Genomic DNA, 19,109 nt, shown 5'->3' on the forward strand with positions numbered 1-19,109 from the left:
TGTACATAGTGTACATATTGCTGTTATAATTGGTGAAGGATAATATAAGTCTAAACTTTTTCTACTGTGTTTATTTGCTCCCATTACACCTGGGATAACAGGCCATTTGAAATCCCAGGTTGTAATATGGGTATCCTGTCCGAGAGCTGGACTTAGAGAAACGGTTGAGCTTAGGGTGAAGCTTGTAGCAGGAACATTGTGTAGCTTGCTGTTTCGCTTCGCTTTACAAATTTTGCGTGTCAGTTGCTTATGATCAGCCTTGCTATTGTGTGATCGTTCAGCAGCTCGCTACTAGCTTGTTCAGTGTGCTCGCTTCGCTACGGTCAGTCTTGTGTGCAGTCGGCTTTGCTTGTATGCGTATTCTGCAATCGTACTGTGCATAGCTAAGCGTGTTCTGCAAATTAACGTGTTACGTTAGGGTATTCGTACTGTGCATAGCGAATAACTTATGCCACCTAGACGAGTCAGACGCCTGGTGTCGGCATATACTTTGCATAACCTACCTAAATTGTCCCTACAGCGTTGTTGGCAAATTGCTCGTTCCATTGGCATTCCCTATAAACGCACTCTTACAGCTGCGCAACTGCGTTCACTTATTGCTGACATACTTATTGAAGAAGAGATGGCACATCAGACTCCTCCCTCTACGGGAGCTAGGGCAAAAACTACTATGTTCTCGCAGGAGGAAGATGATACACCTACGGAGCAAAATGGTCAGTATAGTGCAGCTGGGTTGTCTCAGGGTGAATCAGCGTCGTTGGCACTTCAGCTGGCAAAAATCAATCTTGAGCAAACTAGGGAACAGAGAGCATTCGCAAGGGAAGAATTTGATAGGGAAAGAGAAAGGAGGCAGTTTTCGCATTCTGTAAACGATTTCAGTTTACAAAAAGCAGTACAGCTTGTTCCCCGCTTCAATGAGGCCGAACCAGAGCAATTTTTCGAAAGCTTCGAAAATCAGGCTCGAGCCTTGAGGTGGCCGGAACAGCACTGGGCAGCGTTGGTTCATACAGCATTATTGGGTAAGGCACAGGAATTTACGTCGGTATTAACTGACGCTGAATTCTCTGATTATCAAGTAGTGAAGACCACAGTGTTGGGAGCATATACATGTATCCCAGCTAAATATCGTAAGACCTTCAAATTGAACAGGCGGCAGCTTGGTCAATCCCTGGTGGACTTTGTGAGACAGCAAACCAAAGCTTTTACCAGCTGGTATAAAGCGAGTGGTGTCTCTAACTTTGAGGAGCTGGTGCAGCTTATTCTGATTGATAACCTGCTGGAGTCTGTGGGACCAGAGGTTCGTGTCTTTCTGCAGGATCGTGACTTAACCACTGCATTGGAGGCGGCCAGGTTGGCTGATACCTTCGAAACGAACCGCTCCTTGTCCGAGCGGTCCCGTCTCTCTTTTCAACAGTCTGGCGTGAGCAGAGATCGACAACATTGGAGAATGAAGTGCCAGCCGGAGGGAGAGCGTCTACGACATCCAACCAAGTCACCTGGTGAGCCACGCTTCTCAACATATGGTCCCCCTGCGGAGAGGCAAACTACTTATGGAGCATCTCGACAACAATATCCAGAGAGGCACCAGCCAGAACGACACCACTTGCAACGTCATCAGGGAGTAAAGGGCAAGCCTGTCGTCTGCTTCAGGTGTAATAAAGTAGGTCATATCAGTTCCAACTGCCCCCAAAAACCTCAACCCATCGGGAAAATCTCTAATATCCCTAGTAACATGTCCCCTAGAGAAGTAGAAAAAGGTATGGCCCCTTATTATTGCGAAAGTCTTATTTCCCTTCAGGAAAACTCAGAACCAACTAAAGTAAATACCTTTAGAGATACTGGAGCATATTGCTCACTTGTCAGAGAAGGAATATTACCCCTTTCAGAGAATACTTCCTTGAATTCATCAGTTTTATTGGAAGCCTATGGAGGAACTATATATTCTGTTCCTTTGCATAAAATTTATGTACAGTGCAAATATTACACTGGGTACTTGACTGTAGGTATCTCAAAAGGATTTCCCATGAAAAATGCCATGTTATTACTGGGTAATAACATTACTACTGTTAGTTCGTGTCCTGAACCTATAATGATTAATGCTTCTCCAGTGTTGGCCATAACTCGGGCAACATCCCAAGGGCTGTCTGGGGAGAATGTTGACCTATCCTTGGACGACTCCGATCTCGGAATAGCCACGTTGTTTTATGAGACACACCGGCCGGAGTCTCGTAAATCAAGTGAACAGACCCCGATCAAGCCTTCCTATTCCCAGGTTGCAGGATTGCCAGATGTCTCTGTTTCCATGCCCGAGGGACTGTCCTTCCGGGAGGAACAACGTAAGGACCCTTCGTTAAAATTCGCTTTTGAGGCAGCCATGGGTAAATCCTCTTTGGGTCATCCAGTCAAGTATGAAGTTAAAAATGATTATTTGGTATGCACTGAGACTGGTAAGGAGACAGAGGGCCGGCAATTATACGACAGGTTAGTGGTTCCAACCAAGTATAGACCTCAGATATTAAATATAGCTCATAATACGTCATCAGGAGGTCACTTAGGAATTACAAAAACCTTGTATAGAATCACAAAAGAATTTTATTGGCCAACATTAAAGAAAGATGTGAAGAATCATATTAGGTGTTGCCGAGAATGTCAGCAAGTTGGAAAACCTGGACATTCTATTAAACCTGCACCTCTCCAACCCATACCTGCTGATGGAGAACCTTTTGCAGATTTAATTATAGATTGTGTAGGTCCACTACCTAAGTCAAAGTCTGGAAATCAGTATTTATTTACAATTATGGATAAAGTAACCAGATATCCTGAAGCGATCCCAATGCGTAGTATCAATACTAAAGCTATTCTCAAAGCTTTAACAAAATTCATTTCTTGTTTTGGCATTCCTAAAACTATACAAAGTGATCAAGGTACTAACTTCACTGCCAAAGCATTTAGGGAAGTATTAACTAGGTTAGGGATAATTCACAACTTATCCACTGCCTATCACCCTCAGTCCCAAGGCGCCTTGGAAAGATTCCACCAAACATTAAAAACAATGATGAGAAGTTTTTGCATGCACTTTCCGACAGATTGGGATGAATCTCTACCATTGTTGCTGTTCTCAGTACGAGAGACGGTGCAAGAGTCTACAGGGTATAGTCCGTTTGAGCTGATCTTTGGGCACAATGTACGAGGTCCTCTTCGGGTGCTCAAAGAAGGATGGATGGGAGAAGACGTAAGCTCAGCACTCTACAACCCGTCTTCAAGGTTGCAGGTGGCACGTGAGTTAGCCACGGCTAAGCTAAAGACAGCTCAAAGTAAGATGAAACAGAGGTATGACAGAAGTGCACAATTCCGCTCCTTCCATCCAGGAGACAAGGTGTTGGTGCAGGAACCTATACCTGGCCACACCTTGAAAGCTAGATTTACGGGACCTATGCAGATAGTAAGTAGATTATCTGATTTAAATTATGTGGTAGCTCCCATTGATAAGACCTCAAAAACAAAAACTTACCACATAAATCAAATCAAGGCCTTTCATACACCAGATAAAGTCCCAGTAATGACTCTGTCCTCTACCTCTGAGGACGACTCTGACTCTTTGCACTCTATCTCTGAAATTAATACTAAACTTTCAAATTCTGTCCTCCTCAAGGATCCTAGCCCGTTAATGGATGGATTATCTGAAATACAAGCAACCAATTTAACTGAGCTTCTACAGTCATATCCTAATATTTTTTCGGATGTGCCGAAAAAATGTACGTTAGGTTACCATGATGTAGATGTGGGAAAATCTAAACCAATTAAACTCTCCCCCTACAGAGCTAATCCTGAAAAGCAAAGGTTACTTCAGCAGGAAGTAGACTTCTTGTTAGAACATGGTTTAGTGGAGGAGTCGTCTAGTCCATGGGCTTCACCGTGCATCCTAGTAAAAAAGGCTGATGGAGGGTTTCGTATGTGCACAGACTACCGTAAAGTGAACGAGGTCACAATTACAGATGCTTACCCTCTTCCTCGTCTGGATGACGTAATTGACTTTGTGGGTAAGGCTACTTTTGTGTCCAAATTAGATCTCCTTAAAGGTTACTATCAGGTACCTTTGACAGATAAGGCGAAGGAAATCTCTGCCTTCGTGATTCCAGGAGGTCATTATCAGTATACAGTTACCCCCTTCGGAATGAAAAATTCCCCCTCTTCATTCCAGAAACTCGTCCATCAGGCTATTAAAGGACTTGAAGGCACGGCAGCATACCTAGATGATATTGTTGTGGTGTCTGATACTTGGGATCAACACCTACTTAGACTTAAAGCTCTGTTTGAGACCTTTAAGAATTCCCAATTAACAGTTAATTTGTCTAAATCTTCCTTTGGCCAGGCCACTGTCACTTTTCTAGGCCATGAAGTAGGTAGTGGTAAAGTTGCACCTAAACTTGCTAAAGTTCTTTCGATTAAAGAATATCCAGTTCCTCATGATAGGAAATCTCTTCAACGTTTCCTAGGCATGATAGGATTTTACAGAAGATTCTGTAAGAATTTCTCAGATATTGTAGCCCCTCTTACCTCTCTTACCAGTCATAAAGTTCCCTTTAATTGGACGTCAGATTGTAACACTGCTTTTGATAAAGCAAAAAGATTATTGTGCTCTGCACCCATTCTCTTGTCTCCAGACTTCTCCAAACCTTTTTCATTACAGGTTGATGCTTGTGAGTCTGGGGTTGGGGCGGTACTATTACAAATCGGGAACAAGGAGCTGCAGCCAATCGCATACTTTTCAGCCAAGTTCCAGCCACATCAGAGAGCTTACTCTACCATTGAAAAAGAAGCCCTCGCGCTGGTAATGGCTTTGGAGCATTTCGATGTTTATGTGGGCCAAACATCGCAGGTGGTCACAGTCTACAGTGATCACAACCCGTTAGTCTATCTCCAAGCCATGAAGAATCACAACACAAGGCTTATGCGTTGGACTCTCAGGCTGCAGCCCTACAATATTTTTATTAAATATATTGCCGGCAAAGAAAATGTGTTGGCAGACTCTTTGTCAAGAGTCTAGTTTAATATTTTATTTAGGTTAGGATGTATTTGTGGTAACCCCCCTTTCAAGCTCTTTTTTTTTATCCCCTGATGTGGGGTTTTTTTTTAGTGAGGGGATACGGGCTACCGTCCGCTTGTATCTTGGACCTATGTTGGCTTATCTGACTGCTGTCTCACTCTGAGTTTAGGGTTTGGCTTTCAGGCACTAGGAAAGCTGAGCTCTATCTAAGAGTTGGATGGTGGAGAGGATAGGCGGTCCCATTATTTTGTGCCATGGCGGCACGGTTACCACTGGGAGGTGGCAGCCTAATCCTGAGCCTTCTCGGGGGTGGGGGTGTGGCATGCAAAGAGTACGTAACCTTTATTCGGCGCATGGACACACCCTCATTTACAGGCTATCTCCCCCAACCAGCGAACCAGGTTGCTAAGAGTTGATGATGGGGCCCCATCGTTCAACTAGTGACCAGGTTCTAGCCAATAAGAAGGTGGGATTGACAATCGCAGAGGTTATGTGGATACCGCTCTCCTGTCTGCCCTTGTCATTCCCACTCTAGAGCTGGTTGAAGCACGGTCTGCTATCTTGTGGCTTCTATTTCTGCCTTGCTTACCGTGGAGTGCACTATATTTATCACTGTACATAGTGTACATATTGCTGTTATAATTGGTGAAGGATAATATAAGTCTAAACTTTTTCTACTGTGTTTATTTGCTCCCATTACACCTGGGATAACAGGCCATTTGAAATCCCAGGTTGTAATAATGATAAAGCACTTTGTCTCGGAAACTGGGGAGTCAGTAGCTAGCTTGCGTTGCCACTCACTCAGTCTTGGCTGGTGTCTCATGCCACCAACACCTATTGACCATATGGGACACAGTATCATATGTTACAGGGTACCATATGGTACATTGTACCATATGGTACATTGTACCATATGGTATAGGGTACCATGCAGTACAGGATAACATATGGTGCAGGGTACCATATGGTGCAGGGTACCATATGGCACAAGGTACCATATGGCACAGGGTACCATATGGCACAGGGTACCATATGGCACAGGGTACCATATGGCACAGGGTGCCATATGGTACAGGGTACCATACAGTACAGGGTACCATACAGTACAGGACACCATATGGTACAGATACAGGGATCCCTATGGAAATAAGTCACCCCGACTTTTTTGGGTTATCCTAGGATTTTATACATATGCTGCTATGTATGATAATCCATGTAATTGTATTTCTGGACACCTGAATAAACTTACTCAAGTGCATGTGGCATCATAAGTAAGTTTATTTAGGTATACACAAATAAAGTTACATAGAATATCATACTTAGCAGCATATGTTTGGAGAACCTAGGATAACCCAAAAAAGTCAGACAGACTTATTTCCATTAGGGTCCCTGTACCCTGTACCACATGGTATAATATACCATATGGTACAATGTACTATATGGTACATTGTACCATATGGTACCATTGTACCATATGATACCATTGTATGACATTCACCATTGTACCATATGGTACCATTGTACTATATGGCACAATGGTACCATATGGTTCAAAACCATTGAATTTGTCTTCAGCTCCACTTCCATCAGTCTTAGAACTGTAAGTTCTGAAGAGGAGAGTCAGAATTCACCCGGAGAGTGAGTGGGTAGTGAGAGCTTCCTTGCCGCCAGCCAGGATGAACAAAGCTACTTTGCCGGCGTTCCCACATTGCCATGTATGAACCTTAGCCCTGGCTTCGTCTCTGTAGATGCCTTCCTCTCCCACTACATTGTAAAATGCTCCAAACTTCAGAACACCTGTGACTTAACCTGACTCCTCATTTTTTCTTTTTCTTTTTCTTCTCCCTCTTCCCCTTTCCTCTTTCCTTTTCTACTCTGGGTTGTCTTTCTCTCTTCTGTCTCGTGTTTCTGTTCCTTCTTCATTTATTTCACCACTTCCCCTTTCACGCACCTCTGTGCGCTTGCTCTCCCTCAGTGGGCACCTAGCTCTCTTGCAGTGCTCCCCTTCCTTTATATTTGACTGGCTCGTCCTCCTTATTTCCCACTTCTACCACTACCACTACTACTACCTCTTCTACTACTACTACTACAACTACTGATGAAATTAAGACACATGTGCGGCGTCTGGTTGTCTTTGTTGTGGACGTTTCGCCATCCAGTGGCTGGCTGGGTGGTGAAACGTCTACGATAGGGATACCCGGGTGTTGCGCATGCGTCTTAATTTCATCTTGTCGGTATTATATATCATTCTTGCACTATTACTACTGCTACTACCACCACCTCTTCCTGCCTATATATAGCCGTCCTGCTCCACTTCTGGTTAGTGTGACTTTGTAAATGGTCCAAGTCGGACCGAGACGTCGTCGTAAACTTCTCTCTTTTATGTGCGGGTTATTTGTGTATCGTTCCAGTCACGGTATTGTGCCTTTTTTTGTTATTTTGTCCAGATTTTTTCTGTGGTGTGCACACTGACCACCCAGACCCATTCTCTCAGATGTAGGCCTACCAGCCTTCTCGCGCTAAATTTGATGCCGCTAGAATTTTGGCGTAGATCTACGGTTTGGACCCTGAACGTAAAGCTGTAGATCTACGGGACGGAACCTGAAAGGGTTAATTGAATATATTGATTTCTTAACTGCCCATCCCCTCTTTTGATATGCCTATATATGCCTCTCTTTTGACCAACGAGATGTTTTAATCTACTGTTCATCCATTTGGGATCATTTTTGTTAGATCTAATTTCCCTACTCGGAACAAAAGTTGCCTGGGCAGCTAGAACTATGCTCTGAAAAACGTCATTTTGGCAACCAAGATCACCTACCTGACCCATAGCCAGGACATCCCAATTTAGCCCACCCAGGTAATTTTTCAGTCCCATGAAGTCGGCCAAGTGAAAATCTGGGACAGAGATTTGATTGCAGTTATCTGGGTAATTCCTTGATACATTGAAACTAAGTGATTTGTGATCACTTTCTCCAAGCTCATCATTAACCTCAAGATTATTAATTAGTGAATCTTTGTTGGCAAGAACCAAGTCAAGCAGATTGTTTCCTCTAGTTGGTTCTGTCACAAACTGTTCTAAAAAGCAATCCTGAACTGTATCAAGAAAGTCACTAGACTCGAGATTTCCTGTCATATTGTTCCAATAAATTTGCCAAAAGTTAAAATCTCCCATTATCAAAACATTTTCACATCTAGATGCCTTATGAATTTCGTCCCAAAACAGCTTACTGCACTCCCTATCAAGGTTTGGGGGTCTATAAATCACACCCAGAATTAATTTGTCACGTCCCTCGAGAAACTGTAGCCAAACAGATTCTGTGTTCAATGTTTCTAATCTTATATCATGTCTAAGACAGCAATTTACATTTTCTCTGACATACATCGCCTCTCCACCACCCTTCCTGTTGACCCTATCAGTGTGGAATAGTTTATAACCCTGTTTGTTGCATTCAGAAGGCATTTCTCTATCTTTCAGGTTGAACCAGGTCTCTGTTATACCAATAATATCTATATTACCTGCACTTGCAAGTAATCTTAGCTCATCTATCTTATTTCTTAGACTCCTACTGTTTGTATAGTAAACCTTAAGGGAGCTAGTCACTCGTTGCCCTCTACTATCTTTGTTTGTTTGTTGATCAATTGATTTGCCATTACTAGCAACTTTATTTTGAATATTGACTTTTAAACATATCCTTGAGGTATCCCGGTAATAACTGGTGTTTTTAACCTTAATGCTGCAGCCTGATTGTTTCCCACAAACACCCATACCTCTATAATCTGTCAATTTAAATTCCTAGACAAGTCATCAATTACCCTCTCAATTAAATTGGCTAATGCAACCACACCAACCCCAGAGAGATGAACCCCATCCCTTGCATACATATCACGTTTGCCAAAGAATAGGTCCCAGTTAACAATGAATGGGATTGCAAGTTCCTTGCAGTACTCTAGAATGAATAAAATATGTCATTATATATGTGGTGGTGGTAGCGGCGGCGGCGGCTGACGAGTGTTTGGAGACAGGACAAAATACTCCTTGAATATTTCGCTATCATCAACTCTGCAGCTTATTTATCTATCACAGTTCATCTAATATGAAATAATAAACAATATAAACAACATAGAAACTTGATATATACTCTAGAATGAATATAATATGTCATTATGTAACAGGTGGAGGCGGCCACAACCACTCCTTTCTTGTGGTAAACAGTGCCATCTAGTGATGGCCTTTTGAAGCCATCTATTATTATTTATTTTTTTTTTTTTATTTATTTATTAACAATTTGAGCACACATACAGAGGTACAAAAAAATACAGATAAGAGCAGCATGCCAAAGCCACTTATACTATGCATAGCATTACGGGCTGGCTTAAAATTAACTTAAGATTAACTAAGCAATGATGAAATCAGTGATAAAACATTAATGTAAACAGATTACTATAAAGCACAAGTGAATATTACAAAGACAGGTCATATGGTTGCATGCATTGTTGTACATTCAGTCGTATGGAGTATTCTGTTAGGTAGTGTATTTAAAAAATAATAAAGTTAGATTGGGTTTTAGGTTTAACATTTATGTGATATAATTGTGAGAAACATTTAAGATATACAATTAATAAGGTTCAGTTATTCAGTATTTATTTGGTTTTGGGTGAGTAAGTGATCTTTGAGAAGAGACTTGAATTTATAAACAGGTAGTGTTTCTTTTATATTTACAGGTAATGAATTCCAGATTTTAGGGCCTTTTATGTGCATTGAGTTTTTGCATAGTGTGAGATGGACACGAGGAACATCAAAGAGTGATCTGTGCCTTGTGTTATGGTCATGTGTTCTGTTGAGGTTGGCAAGGAGATGTTTGAGGGGTGGGTTAATATCAGAGTTAAGTGTTCTATGTATGTAATAGGTGCAGTAATAAGTATGGATGTTTTGTATGGTGAGTAGGTTTAGTGTATTGAATATTGGTGGAGTGTGCTGCCTGTAGTGAGAATTTGTTATCATTCTAACTGCAGCCTTTTGTTGGGTAATTAGTGGTCTGAGATGGTTAATTGTTGTTGAGCCCCATGCACAAATTCCATAGGTGAGATAGGGGTAAATAAAAATATAGGGCCAGGAGGGCTGACTGTGGAGCATAGTACCGTATCTTCGATAGTATGCCTACAGTCTTGGAAATTTTCTTAGAAATTTGTTGTATATGTGTATGAAATTTGAGTCTATTATCAAGGTGGATTCCTAAGAATTTTCCCTCTGTTAGCTTTGTGATAAAGTGATCCGTTTATCATTATGTTAAGAGGGACATCTGTAGCTCTGTTTCCAAACTGAATGAAGTAGGTTTTGTGAATGTTTAGTGTAAGTTTGTTAGTCCTCATCCAGGTAGATATTTTCTGTAATTCGGCATTTACAGTATTGGCTAGCGTGACTGGGCTCGGGTGGGAGAAGACGTATGTAGTGTCATCTGGAAATAGTGTGGGTTTGAGTAATTGCGAAGCATTTGGTAGGTCATTTATGTGTAGGACAAAGAGAAGAGGGCCAAGGACACTTCCCTGTGGGACACCAACTGTAATTGGTTGTGCAGAAGAATTTGCCCCATTTGCGTACACATATTGGCTTCTGTTGCTGAGGTATGACTTGAGGTAGTTGAGGGAGTGCCCTCTTATACCATAGTGTGACAATTTTACGTGGAGCAAGTCATGGTGAACTGTATCAAAAGCTTTATGTAAGTCAATGACGATCCCCAGTGGGACTTCTTTTTTCTCTATTGCAGTGTATATATGTTCTAGCATGTGTATAATAGCATCATTAGTATTTTTATTAGGCCTGAATCCAAATTGACAGGGGTTGAGTATGTTTTGGGAGATAAGGTAGGAGTAGATTCGTTTATGAATTAATTTTTCGAAGATTTTTGAGAGAGGGTGTAAGTTGGATATTGGCCTATAGTTATTCAACTCTGTTTGGTCTCCTTTGTGGATCGGGGTGACCCTTGCTATTTTGAGTACTGTAGGGAAGGTGGAAGATTCAATGGATTTGTTAGAGTGTTGCAATGATTGGTGATAGCACTTGTGACACTTTTTTGTATATAAAGGGTGGTAAGGTATTTAAATCTCCTGCCTTGTTTTTTAGTGCGTTGATAATAAGGGAGACTTCCTATGGGTTAGTCGGAGCTAGGTACATAAGTACATATGTGGGTCATAATAAGCGTGTATGCACCTGGAGAAGAGAGGAATGCAGAGGAGAGAGAGATTTTTGGAGATGTTAAGTGAATGTATAGGAGCCTTTGAACCAAGTGAGAGAGTAATTGTGGTAGGGGACCTGAATGCTAAAGTAGGAGAAACTTTTAGAGAGGGTGTGGTAGGTAAGTTTGGGGTGCCAGGTGTAAATGATAATGGGAGCCCTTTGATTGAACTTTGTATAGAAAGGGGTTTAGTTATAGGTAATACATATTTTAAGAAAAAGAGGATAAATAAGTATACAAGATATGATGTAGGGCGAAATGACAGTAGTTTGTTGGATTATGTATTGGTAGATAAAAGACTGTTGAGTAGACTTCAGGATGTACATGTTTATAGAGGGGCCACAGATATATCAGATCACTTTCTAGTTGTAGCTACACTGAGAGTAAAAGGTAGATGGGATACAAGGAGAATAGAAGCATCAGGGAAGAGAGAGGTGAAGGTTTATAAACTAAAAGAGGAGGCAGTTAGGGTAAGATATAAACAGCTATTGGAGGATAGATGGGCTAATGAGAGCATAGGCAATGGGGTCGAAGAGGTATGGGGTAGGTTTAAAAATGTAGTGTTAGAGTGTTCAGCAGAAGTTTGTGGTTACAGGAAAGTGGGTGCGGGAGGGAAGAGGAGCGATTGGTGGAATGATGATGTAAAGAGAGTAGTAAGGGAGAAAAAGTTAGCATATGAGAAGTTTTTACAAAGTAGAAGTGATGCAAGGAGGGAAGAGTATATGGAGAAAAAGAGAGAGGTTAAGAGAGTGGTGAAGCAATGTAAAAAGAGAGCAAATGAGAGAGTGGATGAGATGTTATCAACAAATTTTGTTGAAAATAAGAAAAAGTTTTGGAGTGAGATTAACAAGTTAAGAAAGCCTAGAGAACAAATGGATTTGTCAGTTAAAAATAGGAGAGGAGAGTTATTAAATGGAGAGTTAGAGGTATTGGGAAGATGGAGGGAATATTTTGAGGAATTGTTAAATGTTGATGAAGATAGGGAAGCTGTGATTTCGTGTATAGGGCAAGGAGGAACAACATCTTGTAGGAGTGAGGAAGAGCCAGTTGTGAGTGTGGGGGAAGTTCGTGAGGCAGTAGGTAAAATGAAAGAAGGTAAGGCAGCCGGGATTGATGGGATAAAGATAGAAATGTTAAAAGCAGGTGGGGATATAGTTTTGGAGTGGTTGGTGCAATTATTTAATAAATGTATGGAAGAGGGTAAGGTACCTAGGGATTGGCAGAGAGCATGCATAGTTCCTTTGTATAAAGGCAAAGGGGATAAAAGAGAGTGCAAAAATTATAGGGGGATAAGTCTGTTGAGTATACCTGGCAAAGTGTATGGTAGAGTTATTATTGAAAGAATTAAGAGTAAGACGGAGAATAGGATAGCAGATGAACAAGGAGGCTTTAGGAAAGGTAGGGGGTGTGTGGACCAGGTGTTTACAGTGAAGCATATAAGTGAACAGTATTTAGATAAGGCTAAAGAGGTCTTTGTGGCATTTATGGATTTGGAAAAGGTGTATGACAGGGTGGATAGGGGGGCAATGTGGCAGATGTTGCAGGTGTATGGTGTAGGAGGTAGGTTACTGAAAGCAGTGAAGAGTTTTTACGAGGATAGTGGGGCTCAAGTTAGAGTATGTAGGAAAGAGGGAAATTATTTCCCAGTAAAAGTAGGCCTTAGACAAGGATGTGTGATGTCACCGTGGTTGTTTAATATATTTATAGATGGGGTTGTAAGAGAAGTAAATGCGAGGGTCTTGGCAAGAGGCGTGGAGTTAAAAGATAAAGAATCACACATAAAGTGGGAGTTGTCACAGCTGCTCTTTGCTGATGACACTGTGCTCTTGGGAGATTCTGAAGAGAAGTTGCAGAGATTGGTGGATGAATTTGGTAGGGTGTGCAAAAGAAGAAAATTGAAAGTGAATACAGGAAAGAGTAAGGTTATGAGGATAACAAAAAGATTAGGTGATGAAAGATTGGATATCAGATTGGAGGGAGAGAGTATGGAGGAGGTGAATGTATTCAGATATTTGGGAGTGGACATGTCAGCGGATGGGTCTATGAAAGATGAGGTGAATCGTAGAATTGATGAGGAGAAAAGGTTGAGTGGTGCACTTAGGAGTCTGTGGAGACAAAGAACTTTGTCCTTGGAGGCAAAGAGGGGAATGTATGAGAGTATAGTTTTACCAACGCTCTTATATGGGTGTGAAGCATGGGTGATGAATGTTGCAGCGAGGAGAAGGCTGGAGGCAGTGGAGATGTCATGTCTGAGAGCAATGTGTGGTGTGAATATAATGCAGAGAATTTGTAGTTTGGAAGTTAGGAGGAGGTGCGGGATTACCAAAACTGTTGTCCAGAGGGCTGAGAAAGGGTTGTTGAGGTGGTTCGGACATGTTGAGAGAATGGAGCGAAACAGAACAACTTCAAGAGTGTATCAGTCTGTAGTGGAAGGAAGGCGGGGTAGGAGTCGGCCTAGGAAAGGTTGGAGGGAGGGGGTAAAGTAGGTTTTGTGTGCGAGGGGCTTGGACTTCCAGCAGGCATGCGTGAGCGTGTTTGATAGGAGTGAATGGAGACAAATGGTTTTTAATACTTGACGTGCTGTTGGAGTGTGAGCAAAGTAACATTTATGAAGGGGTTCAGGGAAACCGGCAGGCCGGACTTGAGTCCTGGAGATGGGAAGTACAGTGCCTGCACTCTGAAGGAGGGGTGTTAATGTTGCAGTTTAAAAACTGTAGTGTAAAGCACCCTTCTGGCAAGACAGTGATGGAGTGAATGATGGTGAAAGTTTTTCTTTTTTGGGCCACCCTGCCTTGGTGGGAATCGGCCAGTGTGATAATAAATAAAAACATTATTATTATATATGTATTATTTTTATTATTATTTTTATTATTTTTTTTATTATCACACTGGCCGATTCCCACCAAGGCAGGGTGGCCCGAAAAAGAAAAACTTTCACCGTCATTCACTCCATCACTGTCTTGCCAGAAGGGTGCTTTACACTACAGTTTTTAAACTGCAACATTAACACCCCTCCTTCAGAGTGAAGTCATTCTGTTTTGCTCCATTCTCTCTACATGTCCGAACCACCTCAACAACCCTTCCTTAGCCCTCTGGGCAACAGTTTTGGTAATCCCGCACCTCCTCCTAACTTCCAAACTACGAATTCTCTGCATTATATTCACACCACACATTGCCCTCAGACATGACATCTCCACTGCCTCCAGCCTTCTCCTCGCTGCAACATTCATCACCCATGCTTCACACCCATATAAGAGCGTTGGTAAAACTATACTCTCATACATTCCCCTCTTTGCCTCCAAGGACAAAGTTCTTTGTCTCCACAGACTCCTAAGTGCACCACTCACCCTTTTCCCCTCATCAATTCTATGATTCACCTCTCAGGTATGACCAACGATCCAGATACCCTAAAGTCATGCATCTCCAACTTAGTTATTGAAAATATGAATCTTCGAGAGACGCTAGCAAAACAAGACACCAGGATGACACAACTCGAAAACAAAATCCTCAGTCTTGAACAAAAGTTTTCAACACCAGGAACGACTAACTGTGACAAGACCATCCAGACAGTCATAGATAGCCATACCCAACAAATAATATCTCTTAATACAAAGGTTGAAGAAGCAGTAAAAGAATGGAAGAGCAACTTAGATAACCAGTTCAGTGACTACTTTGCTCTCCAAGAAGATAAAACTGAACAAGATAAACTATCGGACGCAGTAATAGTTAACAGTCCACTTTTTCCCAGTGATATGAACCAAACAAACAGTAAAGAAATTACTCTGCAGATCATAAAGGACCAAACAGGTGTTATTGTACCAGAGTCAGAAATAAAAGAAGCCAGGTTACTAGGATCCCATGGTAGAAAAAGTGTTATGCTTAGATTCCACTCACATGACAGAAAAAAAGACTTAATTATTGCATCTATTAAAGTAAAGAAAGAGGTATATATAAACGAGTGTCTTACCAAAAAACGTCAAAACCTCCTGTATAGAGTCAGAAAACTTAAGCGAGAGAATAATGACACAATACACCAATGCTTCACACGGGATGGGAAAATTCTAGTTAGGAAAACAAATGTAGGTCAACTGTACACAATCACGAACGAGAATGATCTATCACGATTTCTCAGGGATACCAATCTTACAGAGAATAACTAAACAATGTCCAACTAAAAAGCCTACGTAGTGTAGTGTACGTTTTGCTCCATTATTGTTCAAATTTCATTGTACAATCTCTTAGTAATTAAATAATCAACTACCTCATTTTGTGATTTTACTAGTAAGCATAAGTCACCTTATGTAATTTTGTTATTTACTACTGTTCGCTTAAACATTAGCTGAATTGATACTTTCTCTGTCCATATTACTACCTCATATTTTTTTTAAATACTATCAATTGATATTACTTACTAAAATTAATAAATATAATTTTTACTAAAATTTCAATTTACTCTTAACATTTTTGACATTTAATAACCATTACTTGTCTAATTACCTTTACCTGTTTTAATACCACATTTACTATCCTAGATTACTCTTAATTACCTTGTACTGCCATATAACCTCAAGTATAACTACCAGTGCAATATTGAATGAAATAAACATTACTTTTTCACTTTTTTGTAATCATTATTACTTACTAAAATTTTATTAAACACCATATTTACTACCAGTCAATTTTAATTTTGTACATTAAACATTATTTTATACTTCTCATAACATTTTGTAGCCAAATTTTCAAGTTTTTATATTCAACCCCAACCTTTATATTATCCCTTGTACCTGTGTACCTGTCTACCCTCTTACTATCATATTATAATCAAGACATTACCATTGTTATTTTTTTTACTATTATTCTTTTGGTACTTTAATTGTGAATTTTATTTTGTCAATTTAAATCTAGGTATAATCTTGATCTTGTCAACAACCTATACCAGACTCTAGCTCAATTGCAAGTACCATTTCAAATTGTATTTTTATATTATAAGTTTATATTATAATTCCTACCATCTGTCCATTTAACTTTGCTTACCATTACTTAATTTTAGTCCCTTATATATTTTCTCCTTTATTTTAGCTTTATATAACTATCCTAGTTTATATATTCACAATTGTTAAAATAATCAAGGTGCTATTCTTAGGTGCTAAAGTAGAATAAGTTCACAATTTTGCCATTATATTCCAAAGCTCATTTTTTTGATTACCACTTTATTGGTCACCACAACCTATATTAGTCCCTTTTATATTATAATTTTATACTATAATTCTAACTTTAAAAAATTACCTTTATAGAACTACCTACTATCATATTCCCAAGCTCCACTATTTGATCATCACTTTATTTGTATTAGTCCCTTAGCTCATTATTTTACATTTGTTAAATAATCCAGGTGCTATTTTTTAGCTTAAGACTATTTACTTTGTTTTATACTTAATTCAAACTATAGATTCACTACAAATGTTATGATTACAAGCATTGATCCTGATACCAACCTCTTATTTAATGACTTAAATGAATCAAACAGTAACTGTAATTACTACACTGCAGAACAATCAAAGGCACTTCTCAGTGCCAACAACAACATAACTATATTTAACTACAATATCAGATCTTTAAGCAAGCATTACGATGACCTCATAGCATTACTAAATTCCTTACATGCCAATATGTCCATCATTACACTAACTGAAACCTGGCTAAAGCCTGATAGTACAGATGTCTATGCCATTCCTGGTTACACAGCCATACACAACTGTAGGCCAGATCAACAAGGGGGTGGCACAGCCATATACTACTCAGACCAACTAGAATGTATCACTAATACTTGCACAAGGGATGAACATGGGGAATATATAATAGCTAAATTCAAATCAAAGTACCTACAAAAACCTCTCACATTGATAAACATCTACAGAGTTCCACAGTCAAACATTAGCCAATTTAGTCAAAATCTAGGAAGTATGATAACTGATGCACGCATGAACAAAGATCACTTACTACTCTCAGGTGACTTCAATATAAATCTCCTGCAAGACCAGGACCCACACGTTACTGAATTCACAAACACAATGAGTAACTGTATGTTACTACCAACAGTAACAAAACCTACAAGAGTTACAGAGACTAGTGTTTCCCTACTTGACCACATCTGGACCAACACCATATCCCCTTTAAAATCAGGCATAATTACAGATAATACCACAGACCACTACCCTACTTTCCTCATAACAACTCTTGGTAAACTACCCCAAGACACTACTAAAGTCACCTTCAGACTTCACAATGAGGCAGCCATTAATAACTTCACAACAGCAATAGCAAACATTGATTGGCACACTGAGCTAGAAACCTATACAGATATTGACGAATGTATTAATAATTTTCTAAAAAAAACCCAATACCTCTACAACAAGCACTGCCCTAAAAAAACTAAACAGATGACAGCAAAGAGACTGAACAGTCCCTGGCTAACACCCAGCATTCTCAAATCCATAAATACAAAACACCAATATGAAAAACAGTACAGAATGGGTCACATAACCAGAGACCAAACAAAACGTTACTCGTCAATCCTAACCAGCCTGATAAGAAGGGCAAAAAAATTGTATTATGAGAACAGATTATCCAACTTACGAGGTGATATAAAAAAGACCTGGAAAACCCTATCAGAAATTCTGGGAACAAAAAAGATATCACGAAATAGCGAAATAAAATTAGCAAAAACAGATGAACCCCAACTCCCACCAACAGAAACAACAAACAGACTCAATGATTTCTTCTCCACTATAGGACAAAACCTTGCCAATAAAATCCCAAGCTCAGATACCCCACCAAATGACTACCTCACCGGCAACTACCCGAACACACTGTTCCTAGCTCCGACTAACCCATACGAAGTCTCCCTTATTATCAACGCACTAAAAAACAAGGCAGGAGATTTAAATACCTTACCACCCCTTATATACAAAAAAGTGTCACAAGTGCTATCACCAATCATTGCAACACTCTTTAACAAATCCATTGAATCCTCCACCTTCCCTACAGTACTCAAAATAGCAAGGGTCACCCCGATCCACAAAGGAGGAGACCAAACAGAGTTGAATAACTATAGGCCAATATCCAACTTACACCCTCTCTCAAAAATCTTCGAAAAATTAATTCATAAACGAATCTACTCCTACCTTATCTCCCAAAACATACTCAACCCCTGCCAATTTGGATTCAGGCCTAATAAAAATACTAATGATGCTATTATACACATGCTAGAACATATATACACTGCAATAGAGAAAAAAGAAGTCCCACTGGGGATCTTCATTGACTTACGTAAAGCTTTTGATACAGTTGACCATGACTTGCTCCACGTAAAATTGTCACACTATGGTATAAGAGGGCACTCCCTCAACTACCTCAAGTCTTACCTCAGCAACAGAAGCCAATATGTGTACGCAAATGGGGCAAACTCTTCTGCACAACCAATTACAGTTGGTGTCCCACAGGGAAGTGTCCTTGGCCCTCTTCTCTTTCTCCTATACATAAATGACCTTCCAAATGCTTCGCAATTACTCAAACCCACACTATTTGCAGATGACACTACATACGTCTTCTCTCACCCGAGCCCAGTCACGCTAGCCAATACTGTAAATACCGAATTACAGAAAATATCTACCTGGATGAGGACTAACAAACTTACACTAAACATTGAAAAAACCTACTTCATTCAGTTTGGTAACAGAGCTACAGATGTCACTCTTAACATAATGATAAATGGATCACCTATCACAAAACTAACAGAGGGAAAATTCTTAGGAATCCACCTTGAT

The 19,109-nt window shown here is 40.2% G+C and overlaps 1 protein-coding gene across 7 annotated transcripts in view; it reads left to right on the forward strand.

Moving 5' to 3' along the window:
* The window catches only part of LOC128691432 (mitochondrial tRNA methylthiotransferase CDK5RAP1), a 249,894-nt gene that overhangs the window by 122,315 nt on the left and 108,470 nt on the right, over window positions 1-19,109 (forward strand). Inside the window, exon 4 of one of the 7 annotated variants that reach the window (XM_070091687.1) lies at window positions 4,691-5,111. The exons of 5 other annotated variants lie outside the window; for them this stretch is intronic. In XM_070091687.1, coding sequence (XP_069947788.1) covers window positions 4,691-4,835 — 145 coding nt within the window. In that variant the 3' untranslated portion in view covers window positions 4,836-5,111. Of the gene's footprint in view, window positions 1-1,414; window positions 1,542-4,690; window positions 5,112-19,109 lie in introns of those variants that run through there. One more of the 7 variants, XM_070091690.1, reaches the window with a different exon arrangement.

Source organism: Cherax quadricarinatus, chromosome 36 (genome assembly GCF_038502225.1).
Source record: "Cherax quadricarinatus isolate ZL_2023a chromosome 36, ASM3850222v1, whole genome shotgun sequence".
Classification (NCBI taxonomy): domain Eukaryota; kingdom Metazoa; phylum Arthropoda; class Malacostraca; order Decapoda; family Parastacidae; genus Cherax; species Cherax quadricarinatus.